Here is a 27,524-nt window from a genome sequence, read left to right as displayed (position 1 = left end):
TGGAGTGAAGGAGGTACAACATGGTCCTCCGGAGCAAAGTTATCGATAATCATCGGTGCAGGACGTGTCCCTCTGGACGTAATTATCTGAAAAACGCTACCTATAAAACAGGTTTCTGCGGTGGATGAGCTGTGGCGTGTACCGGCTGACTTCCTGAAGCGCAGCTACAGCAGGAACCCTAACCAAACCATCGCTATGGTTGCATAATAACAGACTCTTGACTCTTAAGAGCAGTTCGTCACTTCTACAGCATTTCTAGAAAACAGTGTCAGCGCTCTCTCGTTTTGCTGCTGCGTCGCAATCAGTCAAATGGAGCAGCTGAAACCGTTTCAGATGAGGAGCGTTTTCCCAAGCGTTGAATTTTCATGTGGGATCAGTTTAAATCATTTACATTGAATCATTTTCTAAGGATAGCGTCCGTTTATACTACGACTATGTCTTGATTTTCAAACAGGAAATATACGTCTTTCAAGCTCCAGCTGGATTTGAAATAAATCAACATTAAAAGTCTGATTCAGGAAAGTATTTGTAAAAGCTTTTAGATTTCTCTTCACTGTCCCACACATAAAAAAAAAAAAGCCAAAGTGAATAGGTGTGCCAGCGATGTAAGCGATCATAGCTTTCCAGGGACAATCAGACTGGCAGATCACCACCACGATAAGAGCTGCCAAGGCTCCAAGCAGAAATACTCTTCTGTTTTCAATTCTTACACGTGTTCTTTTCCATCTCTGGAAGGGATTAGAAGCAGCAAATAACCAAGAAATTAGATTTTTTTTGGTACAAATTTAAAAAAGCAAAACAGCAGCCGACGAAGCTCTTCAGTAAAAACTTCATGGAACGGTTTGCCTCACTCCTGGCTCCGGACAGAAAACGAAAAGACGCACAGCTCAATCAAATAAACGCAAAGTAAACAGCAGAAAACGCTCATTGAGATTCTAACTCTGATATAGATTAATGAGGTCAATTTAGCTCCATCGTGTCTTGTTGACCAGAGACCAGACAGTCCCAATTCCCTGAACTCAGTGATTTATGGAGCAAAACCTAATGGCCACAAATGAACCAATCCAAATCCAGAATGAATTATTTCACTGCCACTAACTTAATCCATCGCTACATCTATATCCATCGGATGACTTGGAATATCCATTTTGGATTTAAGTTCTGGGTATGGAGCTGAAAGGTTAACTAAAAACAAACGTATATAGTTAAGCACTGGGGTACAGGTATGTTTTTGGGTGTAAAATGATGACAAACGTGAGAACTTTCAGGGGGCGTGAATACTTTTGTAAGGTACAGTGACTGTTCGACAGTATTCTTGGCAGATCCTGATAATAACTAAAATGTCTAGAAGCGGTTAACTCAGAGCGAAAAGGTCATCCAACAAATAAAGATTACTTCATTGTAAAAATGTAATGAATACATGTAATCTGCAGCCTGAAGGCAAGGTGTTGTGCAGCACAGAAAGAACAGAAAAAAATCCCCAGTCTCGTGGCGGCAACTGATGCCACTTTGTGGCTTTAACACTCGCCCAAACCACAGTGCACTTGTTCCACTCCAGATATCATCTAACCTAGCGCCTCCTGGCTAGATCTTCTCCAAAAGCCCCTGTGTTTCATGTGAAAGACATCCCCTATTCAGCGGACAAAGGCCTTATTCAGGTGCAGTTGGATTCGGCACAACTCCTGGCTTCACCTCGCTAACTGGAATAGTCGGGGTAACATTTCACTTTCTCTTAGCCATGGGGAAAAGGTCAGCACCCTGGGGGGGCTGGCTCCCTTCCTCCTTAAAACATTGTGTCTCATCTGCCTTAGGAAATGGGTTTGATTTAACTTAGAGCGTGTAAGCCCTGAACTCAGCACAGCTATAAAACCACTATGTCCTACATTCATAATCACAGTAAAAAGGGGAGCTGAAAGTCTGAGCTCCTATTTACTAATCTTCTTGATGATATTCCATTAGTGGCTGTCTGTTGGATTTTATCTTTTTCCCTCTAAAAAACATCCATTCAGTAGTTAAAATTTAGATGAAACGAGATTTTTTTTCTCTCAGTCAGAACATAAAACTTAGGATTTATGTAAAATATCTTAAAATAAAACCCAGTAATAAAACAAATCTGAGCTGAGGCTTACAGGTGTGTTTACCAACTTCATATTATGAGAGGAAGGATTCCTACAATCATTTCAAAATTTAAAGTTTAAAGCTTCCATTTTTAAATACTGAATATAAAAACTTCACCGTACATTTTCTATAAATAACTGCGTACGTATGGATGGACAATTAGAGGGATGGATGATAGTTGGATTGAACATTTAGCCAATCTAAAATACAAACACTGGCTTTGCCAAATTATTTAAAGTGACAAGCACATTTTTCGGACAATAAGTTGCTCTGGAAAATAAATCATATCAGTTAAAAAATGCATCACAAAGGGCAAAAAAGCAAACATAAGACTATAAGTCTCAGGATCAGCCAAACTATGAAAAGTGCAACTTATAGTCCAAAAACTATGGTATATATTTATTTGTATCCAGTGCGGGGTACAACATGCATTTGTTTTTCTTTTCTTCTTTTTATATGGCTCAGAATAAACTATCCGGACTTACGGAACATGGTGTTGAACTGCTGTGGGTTGAGGTTCCACTTCCCCCACGGCGTCTTGTGACCCTTGGACTGGGCGTAGTGGGCGTGGTTAAACTCTGGCTCCGTACCAAAGGAATCCAGCACGCGCAGCATGCACCTGGAGTAAACAGCAAACAGCAGAGATAAATTAAATCTGTACGGTGCAAGCAGGCTTTCAATTTGGCACCAATCAGAACAATTCACAGCTACTTGTTAAACGGATGCATTCAGTTTGCAAGGCTGAAATATATACATATATTCACCTTTCAACAAGTGGTGTTCATGTTTCTAAAGAGCCTGTATTTTACAAGGACGAGGCCTGATATAGCTGCTGGATGGTGATCATCAATGTCTGCAGCCGTTATAAAAAATGATTTGTGCAAATAGGAAAGTTCAAGGAACTCCCTGACAAGCTAAGAAGGACAACTTAAGTTCACACAAATTCAACCTCGTCATCAAATTCCTTTTCTTTTTAAATATTTGACATTGTGATAAAAGTCCAAATAAGCCATTACAAAAAACATGTAACATTCATATATATGATTCATGTATATGAAACTCCCACTACGATTTTTAGATAAAGTTTTGAATTTATGTGAGAAAAAAAAGCAACTGTTATGACATGACCCAAAAAAAAGAGAACCAAACAGCCACTACAACCGCAAAGATTTAAACACTTTTTAAAATTAGCATTGAAGAATATAAAGGAAATAGACAGCCCATTTAATATAGCAAAAAAGACAGAGTCATGCAACCACTATAAGCCTTTACTGTCAGAGTGAGATGCTGCGGGCTGGTGATGAGAGAGCATCATGGCAAACTCAAAGGTCACAGCACACAATGAATTAGACCGTAACCAGGGGAGGGAATCTTAAACCGCCTGCTGACCTTTAACCATCATCTGCATTTTAAAAACTCACTCATTGTTATTCCCCCCCTGCTTTCTGCATGATCATTTGATTGGATTTTGTCTGCTCCGAGTTGTGTTGGGAAGCATCAACGCATGTATGCAAAAAATATGTGTTAAATTTTATGTAGAGAAAAAAAAAACTTCAACATCCAAGTTAGTAGCATTACATATGGGAAAAACTATGTTGTTTTCAGTCCCACTACTCTGATGCCACACTGTGTGAACTGTGGGAAGGCCCTGAGAGAGGGAGAAACAGATTGACCAGGAGGAAAGTTTGTGCCTAAAGCAGAACACAGACAGCATGCCCACAGGCCCTCTGCAGTCCCTCCAGAGGAAAACGGCCCTCATCTGTCCCTGGTAGGTAGACCTGAACAGATGGGGATGAGCCGCTACACGCCGCGCTACACGCCGCGCAGCCGCCGCTGTGCCCACATTCCCCAGTTGGGGAAATACCAACCAGGTGTTTGAAACCAACAGAGTACATTAACCAATCTGAGCCTGAAAGGGGCTGTTTTCAAAAACACTATGATATAATCCAGCTTAAGTGATCCCTAACGAATTGTGTTCAGGAAAAATTATCGAACGCAAAAGACTTCCATGTGTTCACAACGTCTGACCAAGTCATGGAAACATGACCCCATGGGAACTCCTCTCTTTTCTCAGAGTTTGGGTTTCAGTCTTCATGGTTTGTCTACAAAAACAAGTCAGCTAATCAAATCTTAATACTCGGTTATTTTTGAATCCCGTAGCCTCATGAGCAAAGTATTTGGCCGTTTCTGAAAAGGGGAAGTAGGGGAACAATGCAGTTTCCTAACACAGGCATTACAGCAAGGGACAAGGGACGTCAGCCGACACGGATGTTGCATTTACTTCTATAGGAAACGCACCACAAGCTTCTTTGATTCATCCTTAAACTGTACCAGCAATAGTAAATATTTGACATCCTGTTTCAGGTTTCTCCATCCGATATGCATCAGGTGGAAACATGCACGTTTAGCCAGTTTACAGAGCCGACGTTGGATATGTTCTGCAGCTATAAGCAGGATTTGATTCTGATTCGTTTTTGCCAAATGAGCAAAATCACATTTCCTGCAGCCTTGTTGATGCAATAGAGGGTTTCAATTTCCAAAGAAATGACAGAGATAAAAATCTGATGAATGAAAACTAATGGCTTTTGTTTGCTCTTTGGACAAAAAAAAAAACGACTTGAGGATAGAATCAAGTGGAATGAAGGAAGGAAGGATGGATGAATGGATAGATGGACGCAGAACAGAACAGAAGGACGAATCGATTGTCCGGGACAAATATGGGATCCTCTAAGTAAAACGCTCCCTTTTCCTCAGTAATAAGGCTCCTTTGTAATTTATCACTGCCAGCTAAAGCGAGCTGTGATTCTTATAAGGACTTATAGGAAATGTAACTCATCTATAACTGAGGACGCTATAGTAGAACAGCAACAGAGGGAAAGCTAGTTTTCACTTTGTGATAACAGAATATCACCAATAGCTTCTCCCTTCTTCCATATAAGCACATAAAAGCTTAATGTGGCATTAAGTGCTCAGATATAAACGTGTATCAACAACGGGAAACATAAAGCAGAAAAAAAAATAAACTAATTGGACCTCCCATTAAGCTAGAGGTAAAAATCAATTTCCTGTGGAGCTTCCAGATGGAGGTGAAGGTGTTACTTTGCAGGGAAACAAAGGCTGGTGACAAGCAAAGAGGAACCAACGGGCCATTAGTGCCCCCAGACTTATTCTTCCTCATCTTTTCCTCTCATGAGGAGCTGACAGGAGCCTTTTCAGAGCAAACAAAGACAACCTAATCTACAGTTCTCAACGGAGCGTTTTGGGAGAGAATAGACCCGTACAGTTACAATATCATAAACAAAGGTAGACTTTGGGCCTTTTGGGACATTGGGGGAATGTGCGAGCTAAAATAGCCCCTTTGTTCCCCCAACAAGTATCAGACAAACTTCCTCCCAGCAAAAACTACCTACATGATTGCCTTGGTGAAACCACAGACCAAGCACATAGTTAAAGACCCAGAATGCATTGCAAAGGTATATACACTGCAGGAAGCTTTTTGTAATGTAACATGTCAAAAGTACTTGTGCTTTATTTGGAGTTTGTGAAATACCACAACATGGTTGGGAACAGTTGTAAAGTGAAAGGAAAAAAGTTACAAAAAAGCTGAAAAACATGTATTTATATTTAAGCCCTTTAAATCTAATACTCAAAATCTAAACTAATGGCAACTATTTTGCTAAATATTCTGCAAACGTGCTAAAGCATGACTGTCCTCACAAACCAACAGGCAGGGCAAGAACAGCAATAATCAGGGGAGCAGCCACTATTCCCATGGTAACTCTGGAGGAGCTGCAGAGATCCACAGCTCAGGTGGGATCGTCTATTGACAGCACATCTATTACGTGTTAAGAGCATACGTAGGAAGAAGCAGAGCATCCCCAGCATTTTGTTTCAGTCATCGGGCTTCACAATAACCACAACTAAACAGGCATAAATTATTTCTTTAGATCGCCGATTACCATTCATGATGCAGCTTTCCTTTTTCCTGCAGTCGGAGGTCGGCAGTACATTAAAAAGCCATTTCACCAACACACCTTCACACAGTTTGAGGGGCAGCGCGTGGCTTTTAAAGCGTAACCAGTACCAAGCAGAGTGAGATTAATGTCGCTCCTTTTTAATAACACTGGGGACTCCACTGATCTGTGTTCCCAGATCTCAGCAGCACTCCTGCAGGAGGAAGATGTTTCCTAGCGTCTTTACTTAATATACTTAAGCAGCCCAGTTTTGAATCACCAACCGGTGGACAAGCCCCTAATACTACGGGCTTTTCATCTACCTTGAAAAGGTAGATGAAAAGGTTCCTAGGAAGAAAAAAAAACAGACTGGAATGCAGCCAGAAATTTGTATCAAATTATATAAAAGATCAAATTTAAAAAAAGTTTGAAGAGTGTGAATACTTTAGCAAGGAACCAGGCTTTACTTCTCTATTTACTGAAAGGAGGAAGGTCAAAGGCAATAAGTATAAAGGACTTACTGGTAGTGGACCCAGGAAGGCCCTAAGGTCTTCTTAAACTGGGTGAGGCCCACAATGTCGATATATATGAGCTCCACAATCTTGTCACCCTGGGTGGGGCAGCTAGATTTGTTCCCCATCACCTTACGCATGATCCTGTGGAGTAAAGCTCGCAGTGAACAAAGGATGCAGCTTCTGGTTTCATTTGACTAAGTTTCCAGTAAAAGCTTTAAATCCAGACTCATTAAAACCAGGATGGCAATTCATGCAAACTAAGATCTAGAGAAAAAAAAACCTGAAGGTAAGTTAACCATGAGTAAAACAATGGGTTTGAATTTTACGGTTAGATTAAAAGGGAATCTTTAAGAAAACATCTGTCCTTTAGAAGAAATAAACACTGCCTAAGCTGTATAGTGTACATTACAGCACTGCATCAGACCACATTAAGTTCAAACTAAAGCCCTAAATGTGTCGACTACTGACTCTTTGAGCTCAGCCAGCGACGCTGAGATGCGAACATCATGGCCCAGGAGGTACAGCGTGGTTATCAGGTCGCTCCACTGGACCAACTCCCCCAGCGGACCGCCGCTGAAGGCGTTCTCTGCTATCTTGAAGCCCGACTCCTTGGTGAGCAGGCCCAGGTGAACCAGGATCTGGCAGAAAGGGAAAGCAGCACATTTAAACACCTGATACTGAGGATTTGCATGTGGACTACAGGGAACCAAACAGAACAAAGGAAAACCAGACGTGGCCTGAAGTATCAAGCGGCATCATGCTAAACCAAAAACAGTCGATTTGAAAAACACTTGATCTTATATAATATATCATAAGGGGTCTTCAGTTCCTCTTAAGGAAGATTAAAAAGCAAAAAAAAATCATCACTTTAAAAGCATTATTTATGAAAATATATAACATATTTGAAAAACTGTACTGGCTTTACTCATCAGCCTTGCTTTCAATCACTTATGTTATTTTTTAGCTTTATAAAAAACCTTTTCTTACTAATTATTTTGTTTATTTAAAGTATTAATTTTAAGCACTTTATATCCATTTGAAAGTTTGCCAATGGATACTTGTTTCTAGTTTCATTATCCCCGTTTAGCTGACTTAATATTAATCCTTGAGCTGTTATTGAGGGTATAAGAACTGCATATAGTACTGTAGAGCTGCCCCTCCCCGATCTGTTGCTGCTCACCACAGGTTAGGCGAGTTAATAAGGATTCCTACATTTTTCCCCTTTACTACAAGAATAAAATAAATATTTCTGGTTGTGAAAAACCCTGACAGTGGTGGTTTTTTTCTGCTCAGCCATCAAAAGATAACCGCTTTAAAAACAGCCGTTGGCAGCTATGAACAGTGTGATCGTTAAGCAGCCAGACTAATTACCTACTTGGTGTTATTCAGACAGCTAAACAGACAACAGAAATTTTATTCTGCACATAAAGAGAAATTAGAGCAAACTTCTTTGGTGGATGTTTGTTTTACATTGTATCAAAACCAAAATAATAAATCAATAAACTGCTGTAAAATAACTTCAATAATCAGATTATTTTAACGGCAGTAGGAATCGTCCTTTTCTCCCTTTTATATAAAAACCATTACATCCTACTATACATTTTTGGCTTTATCTTTTTATTTTAACTCAACGCTGACCCCGTCTCGGTCCATGCCTCATCTGAAGTGACCAATGTTCAGTTTCATGGCTGACAGCCAGGCTCTGTCCCCAAGCACACTGATCAGGGATTAATATATGCAGATTAATATCCAAAAGAGATTAGCGGCTCAAATAAAGAACTGGCTTAAAAAGTATCCAGAGAGAGGGGCTTAGTTGATTCTACTGAGAGACGACAAAGGTGAGGAGAGTTGAGTGCGGTCTGAAACTAGAGAGGAGGATGGAAACAGGAGTCTTTATGTTTCCTCTATAAGTCCCTATGACTGAAATGGATGCTGCTTTGCCTCAGCACCACTGTATCATTGATTTATGATGCAAATTTATCACAAGGCCTGAGGAAAGTGTGGAGTACATAATGCAGTGCTGAGAGCAGCCAGAACCTCGGGACACAAAGGAATATCCGTGTCAGTCTGCTGCCACGGCTGCTTCTTCCTCCAGCGCCTAAAGGTCAGTCTGCAAGTGGAAACAAGGGCTTGGCTGTCTGTCAGAGTCGTCTGCAGACCCGACACCATTTGGGAGGGGGCTGTAACTGTTGCCAAAGTCTACCATTGAAAACAGCTTTAAAAATTGACAGGCAATAAATAAATAATTAAACAAAAATTATCCTGGGAGTCGTTTCACTTTTATTTTTAGTGACCGTGCATCGAGTTTACCTTCTTCTTCCGCCGCTTGGTCAGGTTCTGCTTAGCAGCCAGCGAGCGGATGGCGCTCAGCCACGGCTCGGCCATCCGCTTGATTCTCATCATCATCCAGCGAAACTCCTCCCGTTGGGACATGGAGCGGTAAAGCCCCCCGAAACTGGTCCGGACCTCCGCCTGCACACACGCAGCAACAGAGACCCACAAATCAAGCTGACCTTACGCTTCATTAGAACAAATCTATATTCATGCAGAGAAGAAGTCCTGAGAAGCAGGAACAGGGATGCAGTCTGATTGGAGGATCTCTATAGAGGGAACGTTTTCATATTATGTCAACTATTCCACATTTGCCATGTTAAAGTGTCGTTTTGGAGGATTTAATGTGATAGAATGCCACAAAGTGACACACAATTCAGAAATGGATTTAAAAAAAAGATGCATAGTTTTGACCATCTTTTCTCTGAAATGATTTTAAATACATTCCAATTAAATCGTTTATAAGTTTTTGGTTGCAGCAGGACAACATCTGAAAAACGTTTTAATGACCATCTATAGCAGACTTTTATGAGTTTCATACATCATCGTCTATATTTACTTGCATAATTCAAGTCAAAATGCTGAAGCTAAATGATCCCAGCCTGTCAGGACCAGTAAGGATAGTTTATGAAATCTCTTAACTCTAAATGTGTGCTGAGTTTAAACCGCCCTGTAGCTTATTAATGGTGACAGACATGAAGCATTCAAGTTTTCAAGAGATTTCTTTGTATAGTAAATACTGAATCCATCAGAGCGTTTTATGCAGTGACAATCAGAACAAAAAAAAACAAAAAAAGCCAAGAGAGATTTATCTACATGCGTAATATTATAGAAAAATAAGAGTTTCAACATGTCAATCTGTTCCTGTGTTGTAACATTTCTGACTGGAACTTGTGCAGAAAGTAGAAATGAAACTGAGGCTCTACCGCCAAGCCGTAGTAACAGAATTTATGAAATACTGCGAACCCAACAGTGAAGAGCCCAGAAGAGAGGATAAGCGAATCGGACAGGGCCAATGAGAGGAAGACGGAGGGAGGAGAGGAGAAACCACACAGCCATTACCAGCTGCTAAGGTGGCTGAAACAAGGCCGTTGCAGGGCATTAGCATCCCTCATCACGACAGGAAATCACTTTAACAGACTGAACCAATTAAAATCCAGCCCTGAATTAAAATCTCCAAAGCCCGCCTCGCTGCCGCTGAGGGCTCGCTGCTGTAGAGGCATCCAGCGAGGGAGATGAAGAGTGCTTAATATCGATTCATTCACAGCAGAGGGAGAGGGGGAGTGTTTTTGTTAAGTGCTGAAACTGTGGACCGGGCACAAGCCTGCGAGCCTCGATAAGAGCACGCTGGTTACTGCTGCGCTCTTATAAATATTACGGCACACACTTATAATGCTCAAAATAAGGAAACATTTTAAGTTGTATCAAAACCCTTTTATAAAAGCGGGTGCATGCGGCATGAGGCGACCAGACCTGTTTTTGTACAAACAACATCTTGTGCTGTGGGCGTTCTTGGACGGGTTTTAAAAAGGCAGCTTTGGTGGTGATAGTCATATTACTCACCTGCCCAGTCCGGTCAATTTCCTCATTCAGGATCTTCAGCCTCCAGGGAAGACGAGGGCACCAGTTCTCCACCTACAGACGAAGCAGCAGACAGCTCCTCAGTTACCTGCGCGTCTTAACTCAACTTCAGATATTAAAACGAGGCCGGCTGCTGCTGGGTTGTTTTTTTTTTTTCTGCCTCTGAATGTGGAACAGTGAACAGTGAAGCACAGCTGTACGAGTTTTCACAACATCAGAATGTCTCTGCATTTGCTCCCAAGAAAAGCAATGAGCATTTTTTTTTTTTAAACATCTGCGTGACAAGCATTAAATGGATTTCTGCAGCCTTCCTGTAATCATCGTAGAGCGCCGCCTTTATGTACACAAGCACAGAACCTTGCAGAATTCTCCATACCTCTTGCACTTTCACATATTTGCTACGTTAAAAACCACAAACTTTGCGTGTGAAGTGAAAGGAAACAATGCGTGGTTTTCAGTTTTTTCACTGTGGTTACAGCTGGACGGGCACATCTGGTCGCAGAAAATCCCGCTCAATATTCTTTGCAAAGTAGCTCGAGTTCAGTCAGATTTCACGGAGCGCTTCTGTAAACAGCAATTTGTGAGTCCTGCCAGAAAACTCTCAATTCAATTTAAGTCTGAACCTTCACCAGGTCATTCTAAAATAAATATTCTTCAGTCTAATCCATCTCATTGTAGCTTTGGCTCTATGTTTAGTGAGCTGCTTTTGCCGCCTCCAACAGATTTGCTTCCTGTATTTAGCTCTGAAACTCTTCTATTCAGCCCAGCATCCCTGTCCCTGATGAGGAAAAGCAAGGACGGTGCGTTCAGGGTGACGTGGAGTAATAGCTTTATGCACGCGGTCATCTGACCAGCGCACCTTCATTTCATTTTCATTTCATTTCACCTTCTTTCATGTGTCTGACAAGATGACTTCTATTGGCCGTCTTTCAAGGTGGCTTTATTCTCAAAATACTCATTCCGTTGGCAGATAATCTTATTTACCTGCTCAAATCAAGGATTAAAACACTAACTTTAAGAACATTTTATTGAATTTTTAGATCCGTTTTTGCAGTGTAGGATATTGTTTTATAACCCGACCCTGTTTTAAAACTCCAGAACTTTATCCCCGCCGTGTCCGTTGGGCTTCATGATGCCATTTCTTCTCTAGTCCTTTCCATCCACCCCCTGAGGCCTTCGTAGAACAACTCAGATTAATTACACAAAGATTGACCATTTATTAATACTGACTTCAGAAGTTTGTGGACAATAAAGAACAGAGACTGCATTCAAATGCACCTTTAGGACATTTGTTTAAAAAAAAACAACAACAGAACTTTCACTTCTGCTATTCACCACGTTTACATAAAATACCAATAAAAAACAGTTTGTGGTTTAAATATGTCAAAACAGGAGCACTTTAGCAAAACAGGAAAGTTAAAGCGCTCGTCTATTAACGATCAGGGTACAAGCTGGAAATGCGTTCTTTGATGTAAAGTGATTTTGACTCCAGAGTATTCCCAAGACAAGAAAGTAAGACGCCTCCACAAAGGACAGTTTATTTATCTGATACTTTTCAGGACCTGCGATTAAATCTAACACAGATCAGGACAGAAATCCCCCCCACCCCCAGCTCAGCTTCTACATCTGCTTCAGTGTGGTTTTCCCTTTGATAAACAAAAACTGACATTTGAATCTCTCAGAATAATGAGTGGGAAACCAAGCATTTTTTTTTAAGCAGTGTTTGTTTGCCCTCCAACATCAACCACAGCACACGCATGCTGATTAAGCCCCGACACTCCAGCGCTGACATCCGTCACGATAAGTCGCCCCGGTGCGAGGTTAACACGGCGGTCCTGGCGTGAATTATGCACGCTAACACATGCGCTTTAAGTGTACGCGTTAACGGATGAGCTAAGACGCGTGGAGAGACGGAGCGCAGACGTTCCTGGGTGGGAAATATATGCGTGTCGCCATGGCAACTGTCCGATCACGTGACCCTGAATGAAAACAGGTTTCGATTAGCTGGGGGGAAAAAAAAAAAAGAAAAGAGAAAAGAGGAGAGCGAGCAGAGGATCCGTTTGAGTTCTTCCTGTGCTTAATCATAAACATTTCTGTTTCCTGTTTTTGAAAGGACTGACTGCTTTTACCGATATCCATCACCTTTCTATTTTCATCCACCGCATGTTGGCTCTTCTTCTTTGCCGCCTGAAAGGCTTTTAGCTTATATACAATATTCATAACTCACCATTTCCACAACTGAAGCCACGACTGAAAACGTACTTTTCTTAAAATGATTCTGCCTTCTGCCATTATTCATGGATATAAAAAAAAGAAGACTTCAAGCTGAAAAAGTGACTCTCGCTTGAGTTGGCAGATGTTTGATCAACTGATAAAACTTCACAAGGAAAGAAAAAAAGGCATTTTGAAGCATCAAAATCCATCAGAGGATTTGATGATAACGAAAAGCAGAATTGGTTTATTGGAGCTGAGGAGATAAAAAGCAGTGAAGCAGATCTGAAATTAGCATATTTGTGCAAGGCCTGAACTCAGAGGATATGAAATGAGTTAAAGATCAGTAGTAGCAAGGCATTTAAAAGGTTTTGAGAGGATCTGATCAAGAAGTTTCCCTCAGTTTAAAGACTTCAAATAAAAATCAGATTTAATTTCACCACCTGCAAAACGGGAAGTCTAAAAGTATCTCCTGAAGGAAGACGAGCCTCTATATTTTAAGGCTTGTCAATAATGAATGACTCCATCGCGTCCCGACGTGCCGAGGAGATGTGGCGACTGCAGCAGGACAGAGGAGTCATTCCATGCTCCCTTCTGGGCTAAAAACTCATCCCTTCAAAGATTGCCTCCCCTCTCTCTGAATCATCTCCTTTGTCATCTTCTCTACAGAACATTCATTTGCTTTCATAAAAAAATGTTCCCTCCTTTACCTCGCCCTGCGGCTTTTCTTTTTCAGCTTCACTCCTATGTGATCTCTCATGGTATTCAAGACCTGGTTTCCTGTGTTCTCTGCAAGGACTTCTTTGGAGATGTGAGAACATGACACTCTTGACCTCTTGCTTTTTAAAATATAGTGTAAATACACTGGATTCAATAGAAACACACCCATCACAGAGATCTGTTTGCATGCAGTGCAGGATCACGGCGTGACTTCCAACTAAGGCTGGTATTAGCTAGAAAAACATTGGAACTTATATAGTTTCAACAGGTGGTTTATGTATAAGTCCCTTAAAAAGTTAATGATTTCCCCTCTAAGCTGGGGGCTGCAGGAGTTTGTTGTACATAATTTAACATTTCTCTAATAAACAGTTCCAGCTAAAACAATTAAAAGCATTTGGTCTCTAAAACCCCTTATAGGCGTTTATCAGGATTTAGAGGTAAAACAGATGAGCACTGTCTATTATGTTTCAAATAGAGATGAATCAATAATTTTGTGTCCGATTTCCAGTTTTTATAAAGCTTTGATCTGCTGCTGCCGATTTTAAGAGATTCTGGTTTCTCTTCAGCTTTCAGATCGAAAATATTTTCCTAGCCGTCCTGCTGTGAGCAGTCATTAATAGCAGGAGCAGAGATGTCGTCACACCATGTTGAACTATTCAAAAACAAAGCTAAATGACCCCAAGCTTCACATCGTTAACCTACTTTCTTATCAGTCAGAAGAGCATTAAAAACATCCACATGAACCTTTACTTTAACTCGGACCATTTTTAAACCCAGCAGGCTCAATAGCAGCAAGATGGTAAAAGCCAACAAACGAAAAAAAAAAAGCAGCTTTGCTCTCTTGCATCCTGAATCAACCACAAACATCTCTCAAAAAAACAAAAAACAAAAAAACAAAAAAAAAACAACTTTCCATTTAAACAGCTTCTTACTCTTGACTTTATTTTCAGCGCTTCACTAATACTGAAAATAGCTAACTTTGACTCTTCTTCCTTATCCAAAACGTGCAAACTGACGGGTTTTAAAGCTGATATGTGTTCACAAATGCATTTTTAAAAAAAAGACTAATAATTGAGTTTTAAAACAGCTCGTCACAACTTCTGTGTAGATTGCTAGTTCTTCACAGCATTTAATGTCAAAAACAAGGAGAGCCACATAAATTAAAGTTTAAAACAACCTTAAACAACGGACGCACCTCGCTGAGGTAAATGAAGAAGGAGCAGGTGGAGCCATCCACACCATAGTTGGAGTAGCAGGAGTCGGAGCGCCACATGTCCTTCATCCACTGCAAATAAAACACGGAGAAAAGAACATTTAGTCTGCTATTAATTAAAGTCATTCACCAAGAAACGCTACGGATTAAACTGAATTTAAAAACCAAATGAGGCAATTTAGCGACCGTACTCTGTTAGGTCAGAGTTTAACTAATGGTAACCACGCCGTATTTTCATGTACACCGCTTTCTTATCATTTTGTGGATTTAATTAATCAGTATTTTTCACACCTTACAATGCGATTTACAGTGAAAGAAAGACTGCAATGGCTGCTTCAGTCCAATGATCTGCTTTGTGGGTTAATCTCATGTAAATATCCCTGAAGAGGAGAGCTGGGCAGAGAGAAGCTGAAACACTAGTGGTTAAAATGTATGATCCTCTAAGTTTATAAAGCATGAGAACTATTTTCCTTCAGCACAATGAAACCATCAAAATATAATATGAGCAATTGTCAGTGAGTCAAAACACATGCTAACGTTAGCCTAGCAGCACTTTAGCAATCTGCTCCAGACCAGCTAGATGTGGGATTATTATATTTAGCAGGATGTGTCGAGCCAGAAAAAATAACGCGTGCATTTACGTTTATTCTAAGAACATTATAGTAGCTTTCAGAACCTTGTTGACCGATGTTTGAGCAAAATCACAATGCTGTCCAGCAGAAACTCTGGGAGTGACAAAATATTTCTTGGAAATGACTGAACATCTTTCTGCTAAGTGAAGTAGGCAAAACGCCATGAAATATTGATATAGTGTAGTAATCTACTGGAATGTAAGAGTTTTTAACTATGATTATAGCTCAGATTTCACTAAAGAAATAGGCTTTGGGTAATAATCCAGCAAATGGATAATTTAGAATTACATACAGTAAACCGTACTGGGCCATCTCGGTTCATTATGTTAAAAAATACCTACTTATAAAAGTCATACTGCTAATATTAAAGATTGTCTACACAGTGTAAATTTGCCATGAATGAAAATCAAGCATAAAAACAAACACTCAGGGATCACAGGAACACCGCTGCTGGTTCCAGGCGTGCATACACAAGTGTTTAGGTATCGGCTCAGAAATGCTGACGCATCGGTTAAAGATTGTTACTGGTAGAGCAGATAACACAGATAAAAACGCATCGCATGCTTCAGGGAGATAAACACACATACACACACAGAGAGATAGACTAAACTTGTGCATGCTCTTTATGTGTCTCTTTTATGGGTCTAAATAAGCCCAACAACTTGTGAAAAAAATTACAAATGAGGAATTTGATATTAAAGCCAAACGGTTACATTTAACTCCTAATGCTGTGAGAGCAGATGTCAAAGCGAGAGCACCAGGGAACAACTGAACATGCATTTCATCAAGAAAGCCACCCATGATGATTCATCACAAAATTCCTCTTTCACAAACTGCCTATGAGGAAAAACACAAGAGAACCTGTTCAGAGCGGGAATTTTAAGAAAGGACATTATTTAAGACTTGATCAAAGAGACTTCCTGCAGCAAGCTGCACTCGGCTACACGACCTGAAAGCTGCAACAGCACAAAAAGATACTCAGTCCTTATTTATTTTATTCATGTTACATAAGCTTTATGTTAAATATGCTCTCCACTGCCATTGCTATGCATGTTTTTCTTTTTTTCCTTCTTTTTTTCTAATGCATGTTTTTCTTAATGACGCGCACACCAAATACACACAGTTTGGTAAGGATGCACAGGTTTCCATGCCAGGATTTTATTATACAAACGTCTTTATGAAGGAACTAAGGTTAAAAAGCTGCTAATTCTATGGTTGTTTGTATTTGGGTCAGTGACGTGACAAGAGACAGGAATCAAGCTAATTGGCCGGCAATAAAAAACACGGAGAGGTTCATTTCAACAACATTTCACAAGCTTTGAGTTTCGACCGTGTATGTTTGAGCCCAAAGTCATGATCGCTGCTGCCTCAGTAGAGCAGCAGAAAACAGGGAAGCAAAACTTTAACTGGTATAAATCTACTTATATTTATCTCGTAATGTTATTCTCAAAATCCAAAAACCAGTAAATGTTGTAGTTCTGCTTCAGGTAACTTAAATAGCTGCTACTACGCAGCGACAGTCGCGTTTATTTAGCTTATCCAAACACTATTCTGTCTCTGACCGTCTGTCGACCAATAGGATTTGAAGGAAGAGTTTGAATATAAAGAACGCTTGTTGTGATGTCTCCAGTTACATGTGTACATGAAACATGTTTTAGGAGAGTAATTTAATCTTTATTAGTTGATTACTTAAAAATAGGCTAGTATCACGATAATTGTGAGTGTGTTGGCATCTTGTCCCAATCAACTCTCTGATGCTTCTCTGCAACATTTTGCAACAGATGCAGTCAATGTTTCTTCTGTTCAGTTGTTCAGATAAGTCCAATAGATGGAATCAACAAATAAATAGAGGTGTTTAAATGTTTTAGTCAAATAAATAAGAAATAAACGTCTTTTTTTTTGGAGCCAAACAACATCTTAGGACAAGAACGCAGATCCATCTAATAATGGGAAGGGATAAAAATGAAACAGGCTTGTTAGTCACCAAACTGCTTGTAATTAAATCCCTAATGCATCCAAAATGGCAATGAAAATTTCTTTTGTTCATATTTGCATCGACTTCAACCAGGAAAATGAGTCATTCCAACGTGTGTGAAGTGTCTGGTAGCGCGCAAACTGCAAGTGTGCAAATATTATGCTTCAAGTTCACAGTCTGAGTCAATCCAGGAGAGTCTCCATTTCAAATAAAAGGCACAACACCCTGGATCTCACAAAAAGCAAGCAATTTAAGGGGAGTAAAACGAAAGTGTGAAAGGAGCAGGAGCAGAGAGAGAAAGAGAGAGAGGACTGTGTGTGTGATTCACCTTGAGCTTGCCCTCGCAGTGAGGAAAACCATCCAGAGGCGGCAGCTCGCACTTCTCCTGGGCTCCATTTAGGAGGTCTAAAGGAACAGAGAGAGAAACCGGAGAAGGAAATCAATAAGGTCGACTGGGTCAGCCATAAAAAAAAAAGAAATTGTCCAACATCACACTGGAGACAGCAATAGATGAAAATTCAAAAAATTTTGGGATGCTGCAGTTTGGAGAAAGGACAGAGATGGCACGGTGCATCTAATTGTGCCTCCCACAACACTTTTGAGAAGGATCTCTGCATTTCAGAGAGCTAGCAAGACAGGTGGCAAAAACATACAAGTGGCAAATAAAACTAACTATTTTTATGAGCTGTTTAGAAGCGCAAACAATTGCCTCGTGAAAGCATTCACATATTTTGAAAATTTCTCCAATGTTAAACCATTTTTATAGGATTTGTATGACAGTTAAATTATACATGATTTTCAAATTTTAGTCCCAAAACTGAACATTTTAAAGGCTGAAAACTAGCTTCATATGGCGCTGAACACCCCGTCCCTGTGGTGGAACATGGTGTCGGCAGCATGATGCTGTGGAAATAGCTGCAGAAGGATTGCTGCTGAGAAGCCCGTTACAGACAAAGAGGGTTAGGGCGTACCTTTGCTTTAAATCAAAGCGTATTCATGTGTTGAAATGGCCCCGTCAAAGCCCTGACCTACATCCACATGAGAATCTGCAGCAAGACCTAATTATCGTTCACAGACACTGTTTGTTCAACCTGACTGAGCTTGCGGTATTTTTTAAAAAAAGAATGCGGAAAAATTGTTTTGAAGTGTTTAACACTTAACGGATTAACACTTTCCAGATTTGTATCTGTAAAAGAATTTGAAAACCATGACTATTATGTCTTCCTTCTTCACAAACAAGGAAAACTTTGTGTTGCTGCTGTCAAAACCAGACCTGCTGAAAGCGTCAAGACGAACATTCAGGCTTTCTTTCTTTCATGCATGCCCTCCAGTCAAACGGTAATTTGTCCCGACTGTCATTCAGAGGCGCTGGCAGTCATCAGCACTGATGTCTGCTGGCAGAGGGTGAAAACCGGTTCATCGAATATGACATGAGAAGTCATTTATGAAGAGCCGTCATGTAGGGCTATTGTTACAAGCAGGGCTGACCTGCCCCACTGGTTTATTCTGGTGCTTTCCTGGATTTAGGCATGTCAAAGTTCATCATCAGAGCTCAAACCAATCCTTCACACTTAGTTTTTTTTTTTAAGCTGGCTAGTCAAATAACGATTGCTAAATGAATCTTATCGTAACAAAACAGAATTAAAAAAAAAACACAGCAGGTAAAATAATATTGAAAAAGCTGCACATCAATGCCAGCAGAAAAGCGTTTAAAAATGGGCCTTCTGATGTTATTGAAACCTGAAAGGTTACGTTCTGGTTTCACTTCTCTTTCACAGAATGGAAAATAAACTCTGTTGGTTCCTAAGTAGAAGCATCCAACAGGTTTAAAATGAAACCTGTTGGATAAAACAAAGAGGCTTTAAATTTGCTTTAAGTGAGTGAATAGTGAAACCAAAATCTACACCTGAGCTGGTTTACATGTCATTTGGAAACAAAAACATCTTATCAGACAGCCATGCAGAGGTGTGATAGTCGTCTGCAGGGTAAAATATCCCTCATTTATCCAGTGAGGGACAAAGCATTTATTTTAAAACAATGTTTGTAACAAAATCATTGATGCCACACACTTCGAGTTAAAGAAGTAATAAGCAAAATTTCATTAGGTTATATAGAAAACTAAAAAAAAACTATTTTTGTGAAGAACTAAAGGAATCTTTTGGTATGACTTCACACTCCATGTCTCTGTGTTGTTCTCCAGTCTCTTGTTTCCAAAGCTGGGTTCCTTGTGCACCTACGTCCATGTGAGCAGCTGCCACTCAGGACCACCACATTCACCCACAGATGACCAGGACCCATTAATACCATAAAAAAAACAGTCTTTGGCAAAGAAGTTGTCAGAAAAGGGAAAAAGACAAATCAACAATTGGCCTCGTGTTTCAGAGGTGGAGAGCACTGAGAGCCACGGCAGCTCCAGTTTGACTCAGAGCTAACCTTTCTCCTCTGGACTGGTGAGTAACGGCATGAAGTCAATGCTGGTTTTTGGTGCTCCTACAGTCTTGTTAGACTTCTGTTGCTATGTTGATTTCATTCAATTTAATGCTACAATTGTGGCATGTGGCTTAATAGTTGGAGTCTGACCAGCAATAGGCCAGGTGTTACTGTTGTAAGGGAGGAGCCGATAACCCAGCTAACATGGTTAGCATTGTTTAATGCAGCCCAGCGGGCTTCCCACGCTAATCCTTGCATAATTTCAGGGCATCTTTTTTTGACAAAAAAAAGTTACATTGAAGCAGATAACTGGTCTGGTGCTTACATTTTGTGGCTTTTGGTCTACAGACTGTGCTCAACAGCCCACCTAGTGGTGAAGTTTCACTTTTTGCCCCTTTAGCTGGCTCTTAATAATTTACTCATCAAGATTTTCCATCTATGGTTCTTCCTATTTTAACAACTATCACTACAGTATCATCATCATTTCAGTCCTTCAGATCCCATCCCATCTGTAAACTCTAGATTTCTATAAATTTGGTTAAATGTCTTTCTGCTTAAAATTCAGTATATTATAGGCAGCCTGAATGCATGTTGCTTAAAAAAACGTGCTAATACTTAGTGCTGTCCAGGTAGTTCCTCACAATATCTAGAGTCTAAAAACACTTAAAAGCTAAATCTTAAACTCCCTTCAGAAATTGGCTCCATGATAATCTCACAACCAAGTTTAATAATCTCCATGTTTACATTTGTGATGGTAGGGCAGAAGAGGCTTTTTCTGAAATCCTTCCTAAACAAGCAGTTGGCAAGATGGCATCTAAGGGTTGTTCCTATATTTTGATGCCCACATAATCCAACTCTGCAGACATTTTTCACTTCCCTCATTACCTTGCTCTTGCCACGTGATCGCAAGATAAATAGGGGTTCATGTCTATCCTTGTTTATAACAGTTTACTTCATAGTTTTTACTATACTCAGTGTAGAGAGGCACATTTTCTAAAAAGCAATGTCCCTGTCGCCATTTTATGACTATTTTATCTGTATCAACCTACCCTACATAAAAGGTTGTTTTCTTAACCTTCCAATTTTTTTAAAATTAAGTAATCAAGATATTTTACATTTTGGTAAACAATCTTTAAAAAGGTATACATGAAAAAATGTTACACTTATTTCCTGGAAATTGTATTGTAATTATTTTACTTAACATGGGATTTCCTGTGACATACTGTCAACCTGCCTTTCCCCCATTGACAGCTGGAGATAGGCACCAGCACCAGTCGTGACCCCAATAGGGATAAGTGTGTTAGAAAATGGATGGAAGCAACATGGTATTTCATTTTTTTTTTAACATACTGAATAAATTTGTACCAGTTAAAAGGTCCCTCTCAATCTTTCATAAGGGTGATCAAACAACAACAGCCTGTGCACTTGAGGAGCAGCCAGCTTTCTTTGTATCCAGTAACCTGGGCACCTACACCATACAATAACTTTAGCTGAGCCATCAGTTCCTCCCTGTCACACCCAAGCCTGCCGGGCGCTCCCACACACAATCTTACCGTCTTCCCTCATGGGCTCTTAAAGGGAACACGGCACTTCTGAAACAGTGTGTCGCTTGTTCTACACGTAATTACACATCTAAAAACAACATCAAGCCAGCTGTAAACGTCAAAGATTTAGCTGACATGCAAATGAATACCTGTAACATCCAACAAGCCCAAATTCCTTGCATTATATAACATGTCAGATGAATCTGTTAATGGCAGAGGGTTTTTCCTATGGCTGCTCATGCTGCATTCAGGTACAATTGGTAAACTAGTTAGAGCAAATATCAAAACAACTCTTAAGTCATGTAAACATGTTTTATACTCGCCTTTTACAATAGCTTTTAATGTATTATTGATTTTCTGTTTTATGCTGTCCAGTTATGTGTATTTTAAGTATTTTTTCTTATTTTATACTGTTTGATGTACTTAAGTGTCCTTGTATTTTTATTTGATTCTTGTAAAGTGTCAGTTTTTAGAAAAGCGCTATACAAATAAAACATATTGTTATTAAGCACGGGCACATTTAAAAATTTCTAGACATTAACAGTTTTTAAGTGTTACTGTTGCTTAATATTTCTATCCGGGCACTGGCTATGCCAGCTTACACTACTTTATTCACTGAAAAACATCCAAATTTCTAGTTCCATAACCATAACAAAATCCGATTTTCAGAAATTGTAAAATATTGACGGAAACGTACTAAATACCAAACTGACTTTAAAACCTGAAAACGCACTGAACTGTTTTTTTTTCTGTACCGTTACAGCCCTACTGTTACCATCTCTTCACTGGGGATGCCAAAAGGTGCGTACAGACAGCACTGTGTGCAGATGAAACCAGTTATTTGCATACACTGCATAAAAAAAGAAAGCACCCCCCCCCCCTCTTCTCCCCTCACTGTATTACATTCAACATACAGCGAGGTTACCTTTAAACAGTGTGGGCAAATCTAACGATGATGCAAACTTTTATGAGCCATTTCACAACCTCCGAGTTACTTGAGTGTCAACTTTGGATGTAATTTAAAGCAACCCCACAAACACACTGCTTCCTTTTGTGAAGAAATATCTAATGAAATCTTGCCACAATGTCAAAAAGAGAATTGTGCTCAATCCGCTGTGTTTGATCAGATAAAAACTCAAAAAGTGTTTGATCATCATGAACATTTTTACATTTATGTCCTGATGCATCTTAATAATTCAGGTATAAAAATAATAATTTGAGTTCTTAGTTGAAATGTTTCGTCTCTTCAAGAGACTTCTTCAGTCTGAAGATTTAATGATAAACTCAGCCTTTTAAGCAGTGCCTTTGCATAATGGCTTTTTTTACACTTAAACTAAAAACAGGGAAAGCTCGCAAGCCTCAAGGCACAGTCCAAACTGAATTATGGTTGAGGCGGCACCTTGCCGGGGAGGTATTTTGCTGCAGGAGAGACATGTGCATTTCACAAGACAGAAGACATCATGAGGAAAGAACATCAGGTGGAAATATTCAGACAACATCAACCAGAAGGTTAAAGCCTGGGCATAGATGGGTCTTCCAAATGAACAATGGCTTAATGGACAGTGGCTTGAGGGCAACAAAGTCCGTGTTTTGAAGCGACCATCATGAAGCCCTTGTATCTCAGTCACACAGAAACTTTAAAGGTGAAGATGTGTGTGAGAGAGCAAGGCAGCATACAAATTACAGCAAACTCTTCATAAACATACAATTTCAAAGATAATTGTACAAAAATGCTAAAAATCTTTGGAAACTTTAATTATAAGAAGGTGTCTATGCTCCGTGGCTCATTCTGGCATTTTGAACAGGAAACGTATATTCTGATCTAACGTCAGACAACGAGAAAATCAAACACCCGTCTTCCTACACTGTGCAAATAAATATCTCATTTCAACTGTATTTGTAGAGTTGCTTTGTGTAAACAATACTGCGGCGGCTGTGTTCTTCGAAAAGCAGCATAGATAAACAGGACCTTTCAGTTTTTGGGGAAAAGGGGTTGTAGAGAGACAAAAGGCGCAGAGCGAGCTGCTTGTTCTCCATCCTTCAGCCACATCAGGGTAGCAGCCAACCAACCAAATGAACAACCAGGGACAGCCTGTCATCAAGCGGTGTGCGCCAACACCACCGAGCAAATCTTTCCCTCAATTTAATCAAGCAGACGCTGCTGCCAAGGAAGAGCTAAATATAGTTCCCTTCATAATCAAAAACAGGAGAGATGGGGCTGTTTAAATCGGAGGCACTCGTGGCCAATACGCCAAACTAAGTTGACTGCTTCGCAACAACCTCCGCATTGCTCCAAAGTATCACGCAGCAGCAAATCTGGAACTATTAGCGAAGCTTTGAATGTCCAGGAAATGTCAGATGCAAACATAACCAAACGAGGACGCGACGCATGCTTTCTAGGGTGAGGTTAGATCGGAAATACACCAGAACCCAACGTTAATGTAGTCAACAGGAGACCAAACAAACCAAAGCAAACAGAAGCCAACGTCACACGCAGCTGAAAATGGCACTAAAAAGGCTTTTCTTACAAAGTGCTTAAAACCACAAATGAAAAAATGCCAGTACAGAAGTTTATAAGTGGCTGCAGCACATAATAAAATAAAACTGAGGGTGGAAACCGTATTAAACTTAAGATAATGAGGCAAAAAGTCGTATATAAAACATGCAAATAATCAGAAGCTGAGAAAAATGAGATCATTCCAGTTTAAATGATCTATCCAGAGGCATCTTACGGCGCTGAAGTCACTGTTACCCAGCGCTTAGTGAAGTGTTATTCATCTGATCGCCCTTAAAATAGCCTCATCTGTGAAGATATGCAGCACTCCATGTGTTTTCTTTTTCCCTCCATTATCCTTCCCTGCTAGTGTTAGTCCAATTCCATGAAGTCATTTGACATTGGACAACTCTAGAAGTGGACGGCGGACATCTGGTTTATGCTATCCTTTCTCTCCTGCTCTCTGTTTTTCACCTCAGTGTCTGAGCTAAAACAAACTTTACTGAAGCTCCAATGAGAGCGCTCACTTCATGAAACTACGAGTCCCACCGTAACCGATACAGCGCCTGGCATTAGCATTTATACCCTTTGAATGTTTTCCAATGTTGTCACCATACAACCAGAACCCTTTGCAAACGAGGCTGCAAACATACGATGCTCATTTACTTCAGGTTCAGACAAAAACATTCTGTGTTAAAATGGCCTAGTCAAAGTTCAGACATTAACTTAATCAAGTGTCTGTGGAGAGACATGAAAATGTTCTTAAATCAGAATTGTGTGCACAAAAGCCGAAATTTGATTTGGTATCTACTGTTCACAGTGTACTGACCTCAAATATGATATTTTTCATAAAGAAAAAAAGAAAGTCAGGAGAAAAAAAGAGCCAGGTTTTGGTAGGGCAAATATTTGACAGTGACGTCTTCATTGTTTGTTGAGGACGGTGAGGGGGGGCGGTGTGGGGTTTGTTCAGAAGTCCACTATCTTGAGCATGTTAACCTGCTGGTCAGTCAAGATGCCGGTGACCCACTGACACATGGAGGCCACCACTGTGAGCTGTCATTCAGTAAATTATGACACTATTAAAGCAAAGTTGACATTGTTTAAAATGTCTTTGTTATGACAAGCCCTTAATTTAACAAAACCCCAAGTCAAGCCCTTAATTAAACCTAATCCCAAATCAAGCCCTTAATTTAACCTAATCCCAAATCAAACCCTTAATTTAACCTAATCCCAAGTCAAACCCTAAACTTAACCTTGTCTCTGTTAATGTCAAGTTGTCATAACAAACACATTTTAAACAATGTCAACTTTGCTTTAATAGTGTCATAATTTACCGAATGACAATTAATGACAACAGTCCTAAACATTCATAAAGAGTCATTTGTGTTCATAACAGGTGTTATGTCATGTTTATGACAGTGTAATGTCAGTCCTATGTACACCCCTTGAAATAAAGTGTAACCGATGGCGGAAGCAGGAGAGAACCTAACAGCTCAAGTATAGATAAGCAAAATTTCTACTTAAGGTTAAAAAAAACAAACAAACAAAAAAAAAAAACAAGTATTTGTACTTCGTTACTTGAAACCTCTGAACATGACCAAACATGAAAAACTTGAAGCGTGTGAATAGTTTGCCAAGTCGCTGCAGGATGTGTAGATGGTGATGTGTCAAGTCTTATCAGGAAAATCTGAAAATATTCAGAAAAAGAATTCAGGTGAAAAGTGCAGTTTCCCCTAAAGCCAAACAACCTTCCCTTTCCCGGCACTTTCCTGGGAGATAATAACGAGTGCAAATTTACACATCTTAGTGGCAGCTCAGTTAGACAGGAGGGAAGCAGAGCTAACTGTGGACGCTGACAGTTGAACAAGAGAGATCAGGGGATATAATCAGGAAGTCCAGCTTGGATCCTTGTGGTTTAAAAGGATAAAGTAGAATCCTGGATAACTTCAAATCTACAGTTTCCACAACCAGAAGGGGCATGTCCATGTGGCTAATGCGTTTTGTCAAAGGAGAAGTAAAGCATACCCAACATCTAGATAATCTCACCATAATGTAACCCGACTGATTGCCAGTTTCATAGTGCAATAAAACTGATACTAACTAAAGCTCTCAGTAGGAGCTGAGATGAAGAGCAGAACCTGTTGTACTTCACACATCTTCAACGTCACATGGTATTCCCAGACAACACGTGGATGGAAAACAGGGAATGGAAGGTGTGTTCCAACTATCGGGTTTTCCTACTTCTCAGTCTCACTGGAAAAATTTACTTGAGGATGTCAGGCAGAAACTGATTTCCCAATCTTCTGATTCAGGCTACAGACCAGTACATCAGATTTTTACCTCTTGCGTGCCTTTCAAAGGGGACATGAGAGTTTGGTTGTCCAGTCCACATTTGGTCTAGCAGGGGTTCCCAAAGTGGGGGTCTGGACCCCCGCCGGGGGCTCACGAGATTTCTTTTTTTGTGAAATCAATACTGAACTATTAGATCATTTAGTTATCAGGCTCCTCTCCTGTGGTACCAACTCCCAGTTTTAGTCCGTGAGGCAGACAGCCTGTCTACTTTTAAGACTAGGCTTAAAACTTTCCTTTTTGACAAAGCTTATAGTTAGAGTGGCTTAGGTTGAGCTATCTTTGTAGTTATGCTGCTGGTGGACATCAGGGTCTATCTCTCTCCCTATGCTGAGTTCTCCTACTGTTCTCCAATTTGCATTGCTTGTGATTTCAACTTTGAACTTTTTATTATGTCATTTTTTCTTCATAGTAGATACACCTGGTCAGGTATTCTGTTAGCTGTGACACCATCTAGGAGGACAGATCACCCGCTATTACCATTTAACAGGATTCCTGGATCAATGTGTGTTTCTGTGCTTTTTATGTCTCTGCTCTGTCTTCTCTGAACCCCAGTCAGTTGTGGCAGATGACCGTTCATACTGAGCCTGGTTCTGCTGGAGGTTTTCCTCCCTGTTAAGGTGGAGTTTTCCTCTCCACTGTCGCTTCATGCTTGCTCAGTATGAGGGATTGCTGCAAAGCCACCAACAATGCAGATGACTGTCCACTGTGGCTCTACACTCTTTCAGGAGGAGTAAATGCTGCTTATCAAGACCTGATGCAATCTGCTGAGTTTCCTTATGAAATGTTTGACCAATCTGTATGATTTGATTAAATTTGACTTTGTAAAGTGCCTTGAGTTGGCGCCATATAAACAAAATTGAACTGAACTATGACTTTACAAGATGCATGACATTCCTTGTTTTAACGCAGAGGAGGGACTGGACTTTTTTGTAAGAGTGCTTATAAAAAACATTATTTTTGTAATATCACTTTGTTGTCATAATTTCAAAAAAATTCCACCCACCAAAGGTCGGCAGTCTTCTGGGGGTCGCAAACTGAAACGTTTGGGAACTCCTGGTCTAGAAAATGCTTATGAATATTTACACCAAGTGTCTTTTGTGCGAGTTTCTCAGTCCTTGTACAACCAGAGCAAGAGTTAGGTCTGCATCCTCAGAGCAAAGTTCATCTCCTTCCCAGAGCAGACTGCACCAAGGCGGTCACTTGTCACAGATCTTGTTTGTGGTGATTATGACATTTTTAAAGACAGTCTGGAAGGTGTCTGGTTTGGGGAATGCCAGACTTTCATCATTCATTTTTGCAGATGATGCTGTACTGTTGCCATTTCAAAGCCATGGCCTTAAACTGGAGCAGAGGGAAGCAGATTGTGAAGCCGCACGGTTGAGAGTCAGCTTTTAAAGTCTTTACCTATAAAGACGAAGGTTAAAGCCTCTTCAAGGTACTTCCTAGTCACTTTTG

At 40.2% G+C, this 27,524-nt stretch overlaps 1 protein-coding gene across 1 annotated transcript in view; it reads right to left on the bottom strand.

Moving 5' to 3' along the window:
- The window catches only part of mgat5 (alpha-1,6-mannosylglycoprotein 6-beta-N-acetylglucosaminyltransferase), a 63,091-nt gene that overhangs the window by 24,923 nt on the left and 10,644 nt on the right, over window positions 1–27,524 (bottom strand). The window contains exons 3-9 of the mRNA XM_012871751.3: window positions 17,578–17,654; window positions 14,625–14,714; window positions 10,481–10,552; window positions 8,897–9,058; window positions 7,055–7,224; window positions 6,593–6,727; window positions 2,604–2,737 (exon numbers count right to left, since the gene is read on the bottom strand). Of these exons, the coding sequence (XP_012727205.2) occupies window positions 2,604–2,737; window positions 6,593–6,727; window positions 7,055–7,224; window positions 8,897–9,058; window positions 10,481–10,552; window positions 14,625–14,714; window positions 17,578–17,654 (840 nt within the window). The remainder of the gene's footprint in view (window positions 1–2,603; window positions 2,738–6,592; window positions 6,728–7,054; window positions 7,225–8,896; window positions 9,059–10,480; window positions 10,553–14,624; window positions 14,715–17,577; window positions 17,655–27,524) is intronic.

Source organism: Fundulus heteroclitus, chromosome 24 (genome assembly GCF_011125445.2).
Source record: "Fundulus heteroclitus isolate FHET01 chromosome 24, MU-UCD_Fhet_4.1, whole genome shotgun sequence".
Classification (NCBI taxonomy): Eukaryota; Metazoa; Chordata; class Actinopteri; order Cyprinodontiformes; family Fundulidae; genus Fundulus; species Fundulus heteroclitus.
This window is presented reverse-complemented; position numbering and strand designations above follow the sequence as displayed.